Source organism: Heterocephalus glaber, unplaced genomic scaffold (genome assembly GCF_053883595.1).
Source record: "Heterocephalus glaber isolate CG9 unplaced genomic scaffold, H.glaber_assembly_v1.0 deba00000937, whole genome shotgun sequence".
Lineage (NCBI taxonomy): Eukaryota > Metazoa > Chordata > Mammalia > Rodentia > Bathyergidae > Heterocephalus > Heterocephalus glaber.
Genome location: NW_028258173.1, coordinates 6843966 through 6862855, shown reverse-complemented (window position 1 = coordinate 6862855; position 18890 = coordinate 6843966). Strand labels below are relative to the sequence as shown.

Here is an 18890-nt window from a genome sequence, read left to right as displayed (position 1 = left end):
ACCTGGCCCCAGCAGCCTGCTTATTACTCCAGGTCCTTCCCTGACATTGGGAGGGAAGAGGGAGGGAAATTGCCACTCTCCAGATGACCCTTGAATCTGTTCCTTGGAGCTTGGGTTCAGAGGGAGGGGAAAGGCCAGGCCTGGCCCAGACTGTGTGGGATCTTGGCCTGCAAGCTTGAGGTGGGCAGTGGGACCCTTAGCTGGCCCTTTCTCACACAGCACAGAGGAGTGTGGGCAGTGGCCGGGAGCCAGCCAGCCGGTGTGCACACTGCTACTCAACCAGCTTTGGGCTCACCACCTGGAGCAGATATACCCACATCTCCATCAGTCCAGAGTCCTGTCTGTCTGTCCATCTGTGGCTTACATGCAAGGACATGTTCATTCAGAGTATTGATGAAATCTTAAACTTGAGTGTGTCATTGACCCTTTCAAGCACCGCCCATGTACACATTTCAGAGGTGAGGAAACCAAAGAACCACAAGGCACGAGGCCGGCCCAAGGCTCCTGAGCCTTCTATGGAGAAGCAGTGCCCTGTGTGCCCTGCCCTGCGGAGGAAGCACCTACCTCCAGGACCCCACCCCAGGCCCAGCCTCAACTCCATGACTCAGGGCTTTTCCCAAGGTCACCTTTCCCGAATCAGGCCTGTCTCAGGCAGGGTAGAGGGTGGGGCGGTGGGCAGGAGTCACACCCACTCCAAAGCCTCACCTCTCCCTCCTCAGCAGCAGGAACAGCTTGTCAGTGGTGTCCACTTGATTGACCCTCAGATCAGGCCGCCTACTCACTCTAGCTGGCACACAGGCATGCAGGCACATTCTCCTGACCCTCTGGCTTCACTGTGGAGAAGAGTGCACTTGGAGAAGCTACACTGTGTGTCCTCGGGGAGAGGGCACTGGGTGAATGTGACCCCGACAAGGTATCCAAAAGCCGCTGGCTGGACTGGCTGGTTTCTAGTAGTCAGGGTGTAGGCTGGTAAGAAAGCAGCTGGGATGGAGGAAAACAGGCCCCTCTCCATGGGGAGCCAAATGTCTAGGGGTGGATTTGGGGGGGGTTGAAGGGGTTTTGGTAGGGTTTTGAGGATTTGGGTCTTTTGGTGCTGGGGATTGAACCCAGGACCTTGAACATGCTAACTAAGTTCACACTCTAACCTTGAGCTATACCCCTCGCCCCCCCCCCCCGCCCCCGGATTTTTGTGGTGGCTGGAGGCAATGTGAGAGGGGAGAAGCTACCTGGCTTGTTTTTCTCCACAACACTCCACAGCCCAGAACAAGAAGGTTCAGGGCTGTGGCCCGGGGCTTTAACCCAGCTGTGCAAGATGAAAGGCAGAGGGAGAGCAGTGGCCAGTCTGCTAAAAGATTAGAAGCTGGATTGCAAGCACAAGGTCCTGAGTTCGATCCCCAGTACCAAAAAAAAAAAAAAAGATTAGAAGCTGGAGGTGTTCACTGTGATTTAGATGCCCTGAGACACTCCTGTGACAGACCCCAAGCAAGGGTCTCCATGTGGGTCCTAAATCCTATTTCACCCAGATGGACCTGGCTTTGGGTCCTTAGGCAGTGGGAGGCCTTCATCTGCCCCTCTGAGGATCCTTGTTGGAATCAAACATGGCTCAGTCTGATCCCTCACTCTGTAGGGGAAGAAACTGAAGCACAGAGAAGGGTCAAGCCTTGCTCAGCCCACGTGGCCAGTCTGGGGCAGGGTGGGTATCCGAATCCAAGCTGGCAGGCTCCAGGTCTCATGCCCTTCGAGCTCCCTGCCTAGTCCTTGCTGGGGCCCCTCTCTCCGACATCACTGTCCCCAAATCAGGCCTCCTCATTCAACTGCTGCCTGCTGACTCTCTGCTCTGCTTCCCACAGGGCCCCTGTGCAGCATCCTGGTGGGACGCTACGGCTGCCGAGTAACCATGATGCTGGGTGGGGTGCTGGCCAGCCTGGGCATGGTGGCCAGCTCCTTCTCCCGCACAATTACCCAGCTCTTCCTCACAGCTGGAATGATCACAGGTGACTTTCATTCCACCTAAAGTGGAGGAGGAGAGTGTGGTAGGGCCCTGGGCTCGGGTAAGATTGGGCAGATGTGAAACAAGAGCTAAAATACCCAGGATACTGAGAGCAGGAAATAAAGGAGGGGTGAAGAGTCTGCTCTTCTCAACAGAGCAGCCAGGGAGGTCTTGGAGAGAAGGTGACATTTGATTAGTGTATTAGTCAGCTGTCTGTCACTATAACAATCCCTGAGATAATCACTTTATAAAGAGAGAAGGTTTATTTTGGTTTACAGTTTTGGAGATTTTGGTCCATAGCTTGGGCCTGTGGTGAGGCAGCACATCATGGCAGTGTCAGGTAAAAGGGCCGAAAACCAAGACCAGACCAGGCCACAACAAGCCTTTATTAGGGAACAGATCTGCCGGGCTGTCTCTGAACAAAGAAGAGACAAAAGCAATATGGCCAGGGCAGGGAGAGTCTTTTATAGAGACTGGGGTGGGGTTTGTAGGGGCTGAGGCAGGGTTGAGTGAGGTAGTGACTAGGGAATGGAGGAGCTGGTGATGTCACTAAGTGGTAGGAGGGGAGTGAGTATTAGGTTACTCTCTAGGCGGGACCAGGGGCATGCTGGGAAGAAGGGTTTGTTCTTTGGTGGGAGCAACCATCTTGGCATGACGTCACACAGGGGAGGGGGCAAGGCACGAGAGGAAGAGGGCAGCTCCTCTACATAATAGCTGCTGAGGTGGTGGGAGACCTGTCAGGCAGGAAGTACTTGGTGGGTCAAAGCTGCTCCTCAAAGTCAGGGAGCAAAAGAGAGAAAAAGGGGCTGGGGATTTAGCTCAGTGGTTTCACCGCCTGCTGCGCAAGCGCAAGGACCCAAGTTCAATCCCCGGTACAAAAAAAAAAGAGAGAGAAAGAGGAGGGGGCAGGGATTTAGCTCAGGGGCACTGCGCCTGCCTCAAAAGCACAAGGTTCTGAGTTCGATCCCTGATACTAAAAAAAAAAGAGAGAAAGAGAAAGAGGAAAGGACTGGGGTCCCTTTTAACCCTTTGGAGGACCCCCCAGTGACAGAGACCTCCTGCTAGGCTTCACCTCTTAAGGTCTTCTCTACCTCCCAACAGCACCAAGCTAGGGACTGAGCCCTTAGCACCTGAGACCCTGGGGACACTTATCCAAACCATAGCAAGCAGGGAGTTAGCAAAGGTGAGGGAATCTGGCCCAAGGCTCTGTGGGGAAGAGCATTCCTGGCAGAGGGAACAGTGAACACAAAGGCCCTGAGATAGAATGCCCAGTGCAGGATTCATGAGATGGGTGACAGCAAAGACTTGAGATGAGGAATGACCCAGCTGTCACTGAGGAAATGAAGGTGACAGCTGAAGAGGCCTGAAGCCTGAGCCTGGGCACTCCAGTGATCAAAGTCCTAAACAGGAAGTCACTGAAGAAGGAGAAGGAGAATCAAGGGAGTTTCTCAACAAAGACACTTTCCATCACTGGGACAAAATACCTGACAAAAACAGCTTACAGAAGAAAAGGTTTATTTTGGCTCACGGTTTCAGAGGTTTCAGTCAGAGGTTGGCTGGTCTGACAGCAAAAACATCATGGCAGAAGGGGATGGCGAAGGAAAGCTGCTCAATTCCTGGCAGCTGGGAAGCAAAGAGAGCAAGGAAGAGACAGGGAAGAAGAGGCTGGAGACAAGATAATTCCTAAGGTCATGTCCCCGTGACCTAATTCCTTCAACTGAGCCCTACTTCTTTAATTTCTGCTACCTTCCAATAATGCTATCAAATTATGGTCTCACCAATGGATTGATCCACTGAAGTTAGAGTCTTCATGATCCAAATCATCTCAGAAAGCCCTAGACTTTAAGGGAACATCTTAGATTTTCCATAACAAATGATAAAGTGCACCACACTGCTGATGGGTTGGATGAGGGCTAGGCTCACCATCAGCAACATGGCCTTGATAAGAGTGAGTCTGGTGTGGAGGGAGGATCAAGACCTGGTCAGAATGGGTTCAGATGTTAAATTTAAATGTTGGGCTTGCCAGCCAGGCATGATGATGCACGCCTATAATCCCAGCACTCATTCAGGAGGCTAAGGCAGGAGGATCGCTGCAAGTTTGAGGCCAGCCTGGGCTACACAATGAGTTCATGGCCAGCTTGAACTGCATAGTGAGAACCTGTCTCAAAGAATGTTAGGCTTCTGGCCGGGGATTTAGCTCAGTGGTTCTGGCGCCTGCCTTGCAAGCGCAAGGTCCTGAGCTTGATCCCCAGTACCAAAAAAAAGAAAAAAAAAAAAGTCAGGCTTCCTCAGCATGCCTCGGTATTCAGCTCGGGGTTGGAAGAGGTGGGGAGGAAGGGAAAGAGAACAGGAAGGGAAGGATTAGAGACTAGCAGAAATAATACCTCCATGCTTTGTTGTTGTTGTTGTTGCTGTGCTGGGGATACAACTGAGGGCCTTGTACCTGCTAAGTATGTACTCTATCTGCAGCCCTTTACACATATATCTTTTTTCTTTGTTTTGGTACTGAGAATCGAACTCAGGGCCTCAAGCATGCCAGGCAGGTGCTGTGCCACTGAGCTACATTCCCAGTCCGTCCACACATTTCTATGTAAAGGGACCAGAGAAATGGCTGATATCCAGCAGGAGCTGTGACATAAAGAGGATTTTTTTTTTTCCATACTAGGGATTAAACCCATCCCTGGTCTTTTTTTTTATAGCCTCACTACATTATCCAGGCTGGGCTCAAACTTGTGATCTTCCTGCCTCGGCCTACACAACCATGTCTGGGGATTTCTTCTTTTTGTTTTTGTTTTTATTTTTATTTTTATTTATTTATTTTTTAATTTTATTGTTTTTTTGGTACCGGGGATCGAACTCGGGTCCTTCCTCTTGCAGGGCAGGCGGCGGAACCACTGAGCTAAATCCCCGGCCTTTGTTTTTGTTTTTAAATAGAAGATCTACTAAAGAGGGGAGGAGAAAGACAAGGGGAATTGCCCGGCTGTGCGGTAGAAGTAGAGGCTTGGCCACTGAGAGCAGGGGGGCCATCATCCCAGATGGGCAGCTGAGTATGAGGATAGAGAGGAGGCATTGAATGCAGGGTCACCTAGGACGACAAGCAAATGAATGACCACGGGAGCTGCAGCAGCAGGGGCAGCCTGGGACCCACTGCAAGGGGCAGTCATGGCTCATTCCGAGCTTTGTCTCCAGCATGCGCAGCTGTGTGGGTGCAGCACAGAGCAGTGGGGAGCAGGGAGCCTCTCTTCAGGGAAAGTGTTATCTGAGTGGAGGTGGGAGTAGGAAGTCGGAGTAAAGCATTTTCCAGGCAGGTGAAGCGGCAGCTGCCAGTGTGCCGAGGTAGGGCCGCATGGTGTAGAGAGGGAGAGAAACAAGCTCTGGTGGCTCAATCCTGGTGAATGCCAAGAATGACCTGAAATGCCATCCGAGAGGTGGGCCCAATCCAAACCACACAGAGCTTTCTGGGCATACTAAATACTCTGGTTGTTTTTCAGGTGCAGTGAAAGTCTCTGCAAGGTGTTAAATGGGTTTTTCAGAGGTCACTGTGGTGCTGGGCTGAGGGGAACTGAGTGCTCCTGGCAGGCTGGGGAGGGCAGCCCCAAGGCGTGGGCTACATACAGGGTGGTGCTGAGGCAGGCAGATTCTATCTTCTATCCGTGGGACTTGCAAGTGGGTCTGAGCTAGAGCTGAAGGAGGCAGACATGGGGTGTAACCTGAGCAATCTCCTGCATACCCCTGAGCTGTCTCCCCTCTCACACACAGGCCTAGGCATGAGCTTCAGCTTCCAGGCCAGCATCACGGTACTCGGCTTGTACTTCGTCCGCCGGCGGCCACTGGCCAATGCCCTGGCCTCCATGGGCATCTCCCTGGGCATCACCCTCTGGCCACCATTTGCCCGCTACCTCCTGGAGAACCTGGGCTGGAGGGGCTCCTTCCTTATCTTCGGTGGGGTCTTCCTCCATTGCTGCATCTGTGGGGCCATCATCAGGCCTGTAGCCACCAACACGGTCCCTGAGACCAAAGAAGATCCCTCTTCCTCTTCCAAGACACCAGCACAAGGCTGCTTGGCAGCGTGTAGCTCAGGCATCCAGCACCACCTGGCCTTTGACATCCTGCGACACAATGTGGGCTACTGTATCTACACGCTGGGTATGACATGGACGTTCATGGGTTACTCGTTGCCACATGTCTTCCTGGTGCCATATGCCATGAAGTATGGAGTGGAGGAGTACCGGGCAGCCCTGCTCATCTCCATGTTCGGCTTGTGCAACATCTTCCTGCGCCCCGTGGCAGCCCTAGTGATAGGCTGGCCATGCTTTGCCTGCTACCACAAGTACCTGTTCACCCTGGCAATCCTACTCAACGGGCTCACCAACCTGGTGTGCACAGTGTCGGCCAACTTCTGGGTGCTGGTGAGCTACTCCGTGCTGTACAGCGTGTCCCTGTGTGGCACTGGCATCCTAATCTTCCAGGTCCTCATGGAAATTGTCCCCATGGACCGGTTCCCCAGCGCTCTGGGCCTCTTTTCCATCATCAGTGGCATTGCTCCCCTCATCTCTCCGCCACTGGCTGGTGAGCCTCTGGGAGGGAGGGCATCCAGGGGGGTCCAGAGGCTGTGGGAGAGGCAAAGTGGAACAGTCTGGACAGATCTGGGCCCCATTCGGCACCATCTCCAGGGGTAGGGAGTTAGCATCTGTGATTTTTTTCCCCAGTACCCTAGAGCAGTGGTGGCGAACCTATGGCACACATGCCACAGAGGGCTGTTGGAATCATTGAAAGCTCTAAAATGTTCGCCACCACTGCAGTAGGGACTGTTTCCCGCCTGGTGGGAGTAAGAACAGTTGAAAAAATGGATTTGCCCACCAGCCCTACCTGAGTTCATCTTTCTCTCTGTACCTCAGTTTTCCTATGAATGAAGTAAGGAGGATAATAGAATCTATCTTATGGTCTTACTGCACTACCCTGAGTTAAGCAGTAAAGAGCTTAGTAGAAAGGAAAAAGAAAAGAGCTTAGTAGAGAACCTGACACATAATAAGCACTATACACATTTGCTGTTGTCAATATACTGGTTCTCCTACTTTCTACTTAGAAGACTTGGGCAAGTCAATTTCCTCTCTGAGCCACAATGTCAGCTTCAAAATCCAGAAGAGAAGCTGGGTGTGGTAGTGCACATCTGTAATCCCAGCTACTCGGGAGGCTGAGACAGAGGATTGCAAATCTGAGGACAGCTTGGGCAACTTGGTGATTAAACAAGAACAGGTCTCAAAATAAAAAATAAAAAGGACCAGAGTTGTAGCACAGGGTGAGGCCCTGGGTTCAATCCTCCGTATTAAGGGGGGGAGGGTGAAGAATTCACCATTAGCCTAGATCTAGTACTTCCTCCTTCGTTTCACTCATGAAATATCTGAGAGTTTGCTGGGTGCCAGCAATGAGTCCTTGTCCAGAAGAGGCAAAAATAATATCTCTGCTCTCAGGGAACACATAAGTTAGTGGGAAGAGGCCTGATAGGCAGCCCTGAGCAGTGACCTAATTTGCTGTCTGTCCGCTAGGCTTGGTCCTGGACACCACCAGCAACTTCAGCTATGTTTTCTACATGTCAAGCTTCTTCCTCACCTCATCCAGCCTCTTCATGACTGGAGGCTTCTATTACCTGCAGAAGAAGGAGCAGCAAGGCAGGCGACCCAAGGTGGAAAGAGCCATCTCAGAGACTAGCCTGATGCAGGGGCCTATGCCAGAAGGCAAGGACAGTCCCAAGGAACAGCCATGCCTTGAGATCACGTATGTGACCAGTGTATGAGCCCTGCTCAGTGGGTGACATTCCTTCTGGCCAGCAGAATGCAGAGAAGGCCTTTCTGGCTTTCTTCCTTGGGTCTGAGAAGGTGTCTCTGAGCCCTGCTGGGGGCAGCCATGGCAAGCTCAGCTTGGTGGGAGGCTTACTGCAGCTACTATGCCCCAACACACTGGACCTTCATACCCAAACTTCAGCAGTCCAACCTCAGCTCTCCTTGTCCTTCTGTGGCCTCAAGACAGTTCTAAAAGAGAAGGCCGGGGATTTAGCTCAGTGGTTCTGGTGCCTGCCTCGCAAGCACAAGGTCCCAAGTTCGATCCCCAGTACCAAAAATAAATAAATAAATAAATAAATAAAAATAAATAAAAGAGATTTCACTTCTTCCAGGGCCACAAGTGATCAGCTTGGACCCTTAGGACTGTTACAGAAATCTCGGGAAGAAATACACAGAAGAGACACAGAATTTGGATAAAATAATAAAATTTCTTCTCGCAAGTGGGCGGGAACGCCAGAAACCAGTCTGGTCAGTATCTGCACCCCCACCCCTTGGTCAGCGTTTCCCTTTTCATATCCTTTTTAGCCATTATCTCATCCCTAGTGGTCTTTGATGTGTAAATACAATCCCAGTTCCTATCTACAAGTCACAGACACAAGATAGGCCATATACATTGTAAATTCACCCTGGCATGGTAACTTTGTTAGGTTAATGAAGTTGCCAGTTAGAGTCAGAGAATCATCACCTTAAACTAGGAGTTATGGGAAAAGCAAATCTTAAAAGAACACATTACTTATTTTGCTTCTACAACTACCTTAATATTCAGTCTATTAAGTTATCTAAAACTTTTCCGTATCATTCCTCCCTCTGTTTACTTCGGGATAATTCTTCTATCCATTACAAGTTCTATCCAGTTTAGCTACATTTCTTAACACTTGCATTTGGCAGTCTTGGGCTGCAGCACTGTGCTACTATATAAATTTTTTTTTTTTTGGTACCGGGGATCAAACTCCGGACTTTGTGCTTGCAAGGCAGACACCGGAACCACTGAGCTAAATCCTCGGCCCTTCTACTGTATAAATTTTGAAATCCATTGGATGACACAAGGACCAAACATTAATATTAATAGTATAACAAGAAGGGGACTCAGAAGAGTTCCTATCCAAGTTTTTTTCATCCTGCCCAAGTAAAATTAATCCCATAGGACAGCTCTCCTATACCAAATTTCTCATCAAGAGCCTTGATCTGATCTTTTAGTTTGTCTAGTGATTCTTGTACTACACCAGAGTTATTAACATATTAACAACTCTCTCCATCAAGAAATAAGCAAGTCCCTCCTTTCTGGGCTGTGGGCAAATCGAGAGCACACCTATTCTGTAATGACACTGGCCAGTCAATCTAGTTGGGTTTCTAGAGCCTGAACTGTGTCTCAAATTTCCTCAAGATCTTTTAAAATTTCTTGTCCTAATGAAATATATTACTCCTTGTAGCCAAATAAGATCCCATGGGGCTGGCATATACATAGATATAGGATTACATTGACCTTGTTTACAATTGTTACAATTACCAGTGGCTCGGCCAACAAGGGAGCCGTTGATCCAAACTTGTGTTTTCTCTTTGCAGTATAATTTTTCATTAGAATAGCCCCCCACAGTCAGAAGTTACCCCAGGTCCCCCATAATGTTTTTATCAAAGAATATTGTAAACAGATAGCCTTCTGGTTCCCATTTTACCATTTTAAAAGTCACATATTGTTCATCAAACTTTTCATAACTAGGCCTAAACACCCGGAGTTCAAAAACAAAGCAATTTAAGGCAGTGGTGATCTGGCACAGCACAATAATCCATGTCGTCCTTGTTGGTGTTTCCATCCTTCAGCCGTGCGTTGACTCACCGGCCTCCGGAGTGGTGAGAGCAGGGCTTTGAGTGCGTTGTCTTTCTCGGCTTTCAGCATCAGCTTTCTTGTTACATTGTGCAACGAAGTCTTTCCCTTTCTGATGTCCTGAACAATATATTACTGTGACTTTGCTAGGTTTCCACACTGACTCTAGCAACTGTTTAATTTCCTGTTTATTTTTAATTAGCTTCCCTTCTGCCATGAGAAGACCTCGCTCTCGGTAAATCATGCCAATGATGTATAATGCAGCAAATGCATAGCGAAAGTCCATATATATACCTTTTTACCCTTTGCCCATCAGAGTGCCTGTGTGAGTGTCCAGAGCTTAGCACATTGCACCAACAGCCCTGGCTAGGACCACCTCATCCTTCATGGTTACTGCATATCCATCATGATGAAGCCCATCTTCCACAAAGCTGCTCCTATCCATGAACAGAACGAGGTCAGCATCGGACAAGGGTATCATTTGCAAGTCAGGGCAGCTGGAAAAGAGCTCATCAGTGACACTCAAGCAGTCATGATTGGGAGGGCCTGTCTCCGTGAGCAAGAAGGTAGCAGGATTTAAAGTTTTTAAAGAAATAAACTGTTACAGTGAGAAAGAACCAACCAGAGACCGATATTAAATCCACACAGGAGTTTATTACCGGCCGGGACCCCAGCCGAGCATCGGACTCAAGCCCCGACTCGGGGGGAGACAAACATGTTTTATACACCTTTGAGCCCAGCAGTTCTAGGCCCCCCTATGGGACAGAACTAGCAAAGCAAGCAAAAGGTACAGAAGTGGAACGTCCTGCTGTTAGAACATTTGTAAAACAATAGTTGATTAATTGTTATTTCTAAAGAGACTTTCTAAGGCGAGGAGGTTTTTAAGCTTCCTCCTTCTGAGATCATCTAAAGGGCAGGCAGGTGGGTCAAGCAGTAATATGGAGTCTGTCTTGTTAACTAGGGTCCTTCATAAACCACAAGCAGGTATTCTCACAGAGAAATGCTTGATACTGAGTAACCCAATTATTTGAGAGCCATTGATGCTCCCTTGTGTTTAGCAGTTCTAGGACCGGGTGTGGAACCTGCACAGTCAGTTCCTGGCCTAAAGTCAGCTTGTCTGTTTTTTTGAATCAAGAGAACTGAAGTTGCTAAGGCCCCAAAATAATGAAGCCATCCTTTTGTTACTGAATCTAAATTTTTAGACAAATATGCCACCGGTTGATTCCATGGGCCTACTTCTTGGGTCAACATTCCAAGGGCCACATGGTTTTTTTTCTTCAGTCACATATAAAATAAAAGGCTGCTTTACATCTGGTATGCCTAGGGCTGGAGCCACTGCCCAAGTCAATTTTAAATTTTTTTTTTTTAAGCTTTCTCTTTTTCTACAGTCCAATGCAGATGACTCTCCTCTTGTCCCTTTAGGACTTCATAAAGGAGTTTAGCGATTTCTATAAAACCCGGAATCCAAATTTTACAGAAGCCTGCTGCCAGAAGAAACTCTCTCAGCTGCTTCTTTGTTTGGGGTTCAGAGATGGCACTAATAACCTTTCATTTCCTAGGCAATGCATGCCCTGTTATTTGAAATCCTAAATATGTAACATGCTGTACACAAATCTGGGCTTTTCCCCATGATACCTTATATCCAGTTTCTTGTAAGTGCAGCAACAACTTTTTGGTGCCTTCCCAGCACTGTTCTTGGGTTGAGCTGCATAACAGTAATTCAGCCACATACTGCAGTAAGTTACAGCTATATTGTTCCGCGGGGAAGGCAAGCAAGTCCTTGGCTAGGGCTTCCCCAAAAAGAGTGGGTAAATTTTAAATCCCTGTGGCAATCTTGTCCAGGTAAACTGAGTCTTTCTCCCATCACTTGGGTCTCCCCATTTAAATGCAAAGATGGGTTGACTGAAGGGAGCAATGTGAATGCAAAAGAAGGCATCTTTTAAGTCCAAAGGAGTAAACTATGCTGCCTCTGGGGGTATTAGACTCAACAAAGTGTAAAGGCTAGGGACTACTGGATGTAATGTCACTGTTCTGTCATTTACAGCCTGCAGATCCTGCACTGGCCCATAGTCCCCATCAGGTTTTCGCACTGGCAGCAAAGGGGTGTTCCAAGGCGACTTACATTCTCTTATAAGTCCAAATTCTTTTAACCTCATGATATGGGGCTTGATTCCAATTCGGGCTTGCCTGGACATTGGATATTGCTTTACCGAAATGGGGACAGAGTTATCTTTTAATCCTGTTAACTATGGGCAGATGATTTCTAGCCAGCCCTGGGGGCGAGTCTTCTGCCCACACTCCAGGAAACATAGCTTTTAGTTCTCCTGGAGCCTGATAAACATCATCCACATTGTAGCATTGCCATTCATCTTGTCTTTCAGTAGTTACCATCATAATGAGGTCCTTTCCTGGGTCTAAATGCAGAGACGCATTTCCCCATTGAGCGAAAGTTATTGTAGCTCCCAATTTAGATAATAAATCTCTTCCTAATAATGGAATAGGACATTCTGGCATATACAAGAATTCACGTTTCACCTTATGTCCTCCAATTTCACATGTACTTCCTAGCAAAACTGGCGCTTTTCTGAAATTCCAGTGGCACTAATCACTTGGATGCACTCTCCCCTCTGAGGGGCAACTGGAGCTGTTACTACTGAGTGTTCTGCACCACTATCCACCATTAAGGACATATTTTGGCCCCCTATCTGTATATCGACCATGGGCTCATGTGGGCCTAGCTGCATTGAGCCCCGTCTGTGTCCGTCACTGTCCTCCATCACAGGCAACAACATGCCAGTATCCTTCCTTTCCTTCAAGTCCTGCTTTTTCTTTTCCTTGAGCCTTGTCTTTCTTTTTCCTTCTCTTCCTTGGCTCCCATAGCTACTGCTATCTTCCTTCCTGGCTCTCTTTCTCTTTCACTGTCTCTCTATTCACATACACTTTCCCAGCTAATTGCAACAATTGCATTATATTCATGCCTTCCCGAGTCTCCTGCCTTTGGATTTTCCTTCTAATGTCTGGTACTGACTGGGTTACAAAAGTTGTATTAATTAGCTGATGGTTTTCAGGAATAGTAGGCTCAAAAGATGTATACATTCTGTAAAGTTTACAGAGCTACTCATAAAATCTCTCAGGGCTCTCATCAGGCTCCTGCTGTGTTTCTAGCACTTTAATCATATTTGTAGGCCTTTCACTTGCAGCTCACATTCCTGCTAAAAGGGCTGTCTGATAACTTCTCAAGTTTTCCTGTCCTGCTTGGGTGTTGGGATCCCAATTGGGCCACACATTTACTGGGAATTGCTGTTCATGGCAAGTGTCTGGATTCTGCATATCTGGAGAATATCTGCATATCCTGGCATTCTAGTGGCATTAATTTTTTAATTTCTCCTAAAACTCTGCATTTTTAGAGGTTAACAAAGTTTTACAAAGTTCTTTAAAGTCCTCCCAATTAGGACAATGGGTAGCAAAAATGGAATCAAATAATTGAAGCATTTTGGAGGGGTCTTGGCAATGAATAAATGACTTTCCTTTTCTCTGGACCTAGCCTCCTTTGTCTTTTTAAAGTCAAATCTCAAATACTGCACCTTGGTCTGACATATTTGTGCCTTTTTCCAACAGTCTTTTTTTTTCTAACTCACTATAAAGGAGGTCATATTATAACCTGTTGGCTCTTAAACCCTTTGAAGATGACCAATGTACACATATTATAGTAACATATTTAGAATTTAAACCGGGGCTGGGGATTTAGCTCAGTGGTTTCGCTGCCTGCTGTGCAAGCACAAGGTCCCAAGTTCAATCCCCAGTACCAAAAAAAAACCCAAATGGGGTAGAATTTAACCCTTTGATGACAACTAATGTAAACATATTTAAACTTTTTATAACAAACTTGAAACCAACAAACATACGTATTTTTTGATAAATCAGTTTTGTGCATCTTTTGACATACCTAGGCCTTCTGGTCTTATATATATTTTTAATCTTTTTAATAAGACAAACATACAAAATTTTTTATATCAAAATTGTATCTCTTTTACTTATAGCTTTTAATTATATATTTTTTATCTCATTATAAACCTTTTATCACAAACTTGTCTTTAGCTGTTAAAATTTTAAAGTGTCCCTTTTTGCATTCTCAGATTGTTACACTTTAAATTTGGTTGGCTGCCAATAGAATGATAGTAACCTTGAGGGTTTTTTTAATCAACGAAGTACAGAAAAGAGCAAGTTAACCTTGTAATTACAATTGAAAAATTTGCAATGTACAATACTTTAAGCACACCAATTAAACATCAACTCAAACTGAAACACAGATACATTTATCATTTAACTAAAATTTGTAACTTTTCAAACTGAAACATACATTTATCAATTAACTAAAATTTGTAACTTTTCAAACTGAAACACAGATACATTTATCAATTAGCTACAACTTGTAACCCTTGTAAAATTTCTTACTTTCTCTGGCTTTATGTCCTTCAGAGCTTTTTTAGCTATTTTTAATCCATTACTTATTTTTTCTTACTAATTTTTAAAATTTGAGCATAAACCCTATTCGATCCTCTCTGAGTCTGACCACAGCATGGTGCTCTGAAGCCAAACAGTTTTCATGCCTTTGTCCCCACCTCCTCCAAACCTGTGAATTTAGCAACTCAAAAGGAGGGAGAAAGCCTAAATTCTCTCGGTCTGGATCTGAAAGGACCAGTTACTTTTCAGCATCGTCTCCTTTCTGACAGAGGACCAGGATGTTGCTTTTTGCTGCCGGGGAGCACATATGAAGCCAAGGAGGAATTCTGTGGCACAATTTGAGCCATAAATAAATATAGGGAAATTGATCTGGATGTTCCCATCCAGGGGCAGTAACCGTTAGCCAGATGGACCAGACAAGACCCTCACCTAGGGATCTCTCAGTTGGCCAAGCTAGGCAAAGCTCGGGCCATACTAACTCACAAAAGGCTCTAATTTTGGGGGTTTCATCTTAATACCATAATTTCCAGTAAAACCTTTCTTAAAATTCTTAAGCATGCATTCCAAATCAGTAGGATGAGATGTTTTTATCCCCACGATCGGCGATCAGAGTGTTGGTGTGTATGGGTACCCTTGTACGGAGACACAAGACAAACAAAGGTGGGGATCACTCCCTTGCCTCCCTGGCTGCGGGCTTCTTGGCCATTTTAAGGTCCCTTCAGGCTAAGGTGGGCTGTCGCCTAAGCTCACCATTATGCCTTTGTTCGACCACACACACACAAATTCTACAACTCGGACTCGGGGAGGAATCTTCTTTAAGCACAAGCACTTCCTCTCTCTGTCTTGTTCCACAGCTCATTCCACACACTCTCCTATCCAGAGCTCTTTCACTCACACATTTATTCAGAAGTTATCACATTCCCTCCCAGTGACCCCCTAACCGTAACCAAAACAAATGAAAGAAGCTACCTCCGCAAATGGCAAAGCACAAGGGGTGATCAGGCCCCTGCGCTGTATTTGCCCAAAGTTACAGAATACAAATTCACAAGGCGAAACGGAAAGTTTAACGACTAGGGGGTTTCCCGGGGTTTCTCACCCAGCAAAGGAAAGAGACAGACAAGACACCAAGAGCAGCAGTCCTCCTTCTGTAGTCTCCTTCTTGGGTTCGGGCAAGCCTTCCCTGGTGAGCAGATCTCTGTGTCCTGTTGGGGAGCCTAGGAAATTAGTCCCAGGGGCTCGCCTTTCCTCTCAAGGAGACAGAGAGCCGCTCCCTCCCGTGGGGTTTGGGCCGATGCCCAAAAGGGTTATTTCATTCCCAAATCCCGGCCAACGCACCAAATGTTACAGAAATCTCAGAAAGAAATACACAGAGACACGGAATTCGGATAAAATAATAAAATTTCTCCTCACGAGCGTGTGAGAATGCCAGAAACCAGTCTGGTCGGTATCCATTTTTTCAGCGTTTTCCTTTTTATATCCTTTTTAGCCATTATCTCATCCCTAGTGGTCTTTGATGTATATATACAATTGCAGTTCCTATCTACAAGTCACAGACACAAGATAGGCATGCATACATTGTAAATTCACCCTGGCATGGTAACTTTGTTAGGTTAATGAAGTTGCCAGTTAGAGTCAGATAATCGTCACCTTAAACAAGAAGTTATGGGAAAAGCAAATCTTAAAAGAACACACCACTTATTTTGCTTCTACAACTACCTTAATATTTAATCTATTAAGTTATCTAAAACTTTTCCTTATCAGGACAGCCAAGATCCGAAGTGTGGCTGCCCTACACAGGTGGCTGGATCTCTCGCTGAATGGATCCCTGGGAGGAGCGGCAGTGGAAGGGCAGGCTGGCAAGTTGGCCTGGATGCAGGATGCGGACAGATCGAACGTTGGGTGGAACACCTGCCTGTCCTTGCACCTGTACAGAGAGCAGGAAGGGATTCCTTGCCTTGGGTCCCCAAATCTGAGAAATTTGAGGGGTCCCTTGGTACCTCAGCAGTGACTGCTCCAGGGTCTTCTCTTTGTCCCACTCTGTCCTTGGTAGGGAGGTTTAGTGATGGGGCCCAAGGAAGCCAGACATTTGACTGACCAGAGGAGGGGAAGGGTTGCTCACCAGTTTAAGCACCGAGATGGAAACAGGACTGCATTTGCCACAGAAGCCCCGTGCTCCCCTCCCGGCCTCCTGAGGCCCTTCTCCCTCCTGTGTTCTAAGGGTCAGCCCTATAATTTCAGCCCTTGGGAAGCTGAGGCAGGAGGATCACTGGGAGTTTGAGGCCAGCCTGGGCTATACACTGAGTTCAAGGCCACCACAAACTACAAGGGAGATCCTGTCTCGAAAATAAAAAATGGAGAAAGAAGAAGAAAAGTGTCAACCTAGGACAGTAGCTAGCTGGGCCGGTGCCCGTGGCCTTGAGGCCAAAGCTACCATCGTCCTCACACGCACTTTGCTTGTGCCTCCCTGAAGCCATCAGCAGGGCTGGCTTGTCCCAGTGATGTACCCCAGGATATGGGGAAGCAGTTTGTTTAAATCATACACAAAAATGTTTTCTGCAGCAGATCATAAACTCTGAACTAGTAAAACTGAAAAATGGGCTCAGAGTAAATTTCCTCCCTGTCTCCTTCCTTTTTCCCAGCTTGGCAAGGGCTGCTCAGCCTCGGGCCTTGTTTGTTGATTCAGGCTCAGTCAGGCTCAGCCAGGCTCCAGCAAGAAAATCTTATCAGGAGGAATTACTTTATTTTCATGGTCTGACCGCCACCTTTCCTCCTCCACATGTCCATCTGGCAAAAATAACCATTCTTGGGCTGTCCTGTCTCTTCCAGGCCCCTGCCACGGATGCCCCTTATGGCCAAAGGAGGTAGTGCAGCAGGCAGCAGAGGTTTCTGGGCTGGGAATGAACCTGAGTCCTGTATTTCACTGCCACCATTTGATGCATGGCTCTGGGCAAACTGTTCACCATCTCTGGGTTAGTCTGGATGAGCTAAGCCTCTCCCAATTTGGAAAGTACGACAAGGACCCGAGTTCGATCCCCGGTACCAAAAAAAAAAAAAAAAAAGGAAAGTATGAGATGAGCTGGGCATTTTGGTACACAGCTATAATACCAGCTCTTGGGAAGCCGAGGCAGGAAGATTGAGAGTTCAAGGCCAGCCTAGGCTACGTAGTGAGACCCTGTCTCAAAACAAAACAAAGTCTGACTCTGTTGACTCCCAGTGCCTTTCAGCTTTCCACCCAGTCCTGAGCTCAGCTACCCACCACGGCATGTGCTCTGAAGGAAAACTGCTGGGACGCATTTCCCCATCTCAGCTAAGTGGAAAAGGAGGGAGTAGAGGCTGGTAGGCAGGTGCTTGGGGTGCTGGTATCCACCAGGCTTTGTGTATCCTGAAAACAATTAAGGAACAAAGATACTGGTGGCGCGGAAGGCTTCCAAGCGCCCGGCCCCGCCCCCGCCCCCGCCCCGGGCGACCGCAGCTCACCGCTGCCTCGCCTTCTCCGCCGGGCGAGGGCGACGCGAACCCCGGGCCTCCTGCCCTGGAGCCACACCCAGTGGCCCTGCACCCTTGGCCCGCCCGATTCCCGGGGTCTGCGGAGCCTGCGTTTGTGCAAACCCCGTGCAAATACAGTTAGTGCAAACACAGACGTGAGGTCTCGGGCACTTGCAGAGCTGGGCAGAGAGGAGACTTCCCCACCCCGATGGCTCAAAGCCACTGCATTGAAGACAAAAGAAACCTCGCAGGGCCGTCCCTAAAAAGGCTGCTCTTCGAACTCACCCGGCGATTTAGGATCTCTTTTTTTAGTATTATTTTGTCTATTTTTGTGTTTGTCTAGCTATGTGCAGCCCAGGCTGGCCTCGAACTCGCGGCAATCCTCTTGCCTCAGCCTTCCGAGTGCTGGGCCTTGGTGGTATAGGCGTGCCATACCACGCTTAGCTCATTTTAGGCTTTATAAAACCCTTCATTTTACCCAATTGTCTCATTTTACAGAGGAGGAAACCAAATTCAAGCCAATTACATTAGTAACAGCTGTACCTGTAGACGTGAGCTTGGCTTCTCTGATAATGAGCTGGAATTTATTTTTTTACTTTGCTTGTTACATTTTCAAACATTTGCCTGGTTATTTCCAAAGACTAGATTCCTCGGAGTGGACTTGCCCAGTCACAAGGGCCATTTCTCAAAGCTTGTGATGTGCATTGTTCTTCCGTGGGACTCGGGGCCAGAGAGCTGCTGTCTGGGTAGTCGGAGGCCCAGGTCCCTGTGAGCCACTCGTGGCTCAGTGGCATTGGAATGGACAGAATTCCAAGAGGACAAGAGAGACCAAAAGAGAATCAGAAGGATTTATTGGTGCACCTTGACTCAGCTAGACTCCTGTCCAAAAGGCTGAGTGATTGAATAAAGGAAAGTTCCAGTTCTTATGCATTTAGTCAAAGGGGGGTGGTCTTTCTAGTCCAGTGAGCTTACGAGAACAGGACAAGGGCAGTTTAGTAATTTAGCCTTGTAAGATGACAGTGTGTTATGAATCGTATGAAAACAGAGTGTCATAAACTTTGTTTACAGAACATAGTCATTTACAGAGCATATAGTTCCTCAGGGATTACAAAACTTCATTTACAGGAATATGACTGTCTACCTTATGAGTACAGGGTGGGGTCAGTAGTTATGGGAAAGGGGGCAGGCAGAACCTGAGTAGGGAGCTGCTAGTCTGCTTTCAGCTGGGAAAACTGATTTTCTTTTAAATTCTGCTTTAGTATCTCGTGTCTACATGGTAAAATCCCTT

At 47.4% G+C, this 18890-nt stretch overlaps 1 protein-coding gene across 17 annotated transcripts in view; it reads left to right on the top strand.

The window, feature by feature from the left end:
- Slc16a5 (solute carrier family 16 member 5) overlaps positions 1-17180 on the top strand; it is a 44550-nt gene extending 27370 nt beyond the window's left edge. For 6 of the 17 annotated variants that reach the window (XM_087208514.1, XM_087208505.1, XM_087208507.1 and 3 more), the window contains 4 exons: positions 1851-1994; positions 5750-6559; positions 7537-7765; positions 8163-13191. In XM_087208514.1, coding sequence (XP_087064640.1) covers positions 1898-1994; positions 5750-6559; positions 7537-7765; positions 8163-8247 — 1221 coding nt within the window. In that variant the 5' untranslated portion in view covers positions 1851-1897 and the 3' untranslated portion in view covers positions 8248-13191. Of the gene's footprint in view, positions 1-1850; positions 1995-5749; positions 6560-7536; positions 8141-8162; positions 13192-15877 lie in introns of those variants that run through there. The other 11 variants (XM_087208510.1, XM_004860639.4, XM_087208511.1 and 8 more) reach the window with 8 other exon arrangements.
- The last annotated feature ends 1710 nt before the right edge of the window (positions 17181-18890 follow it).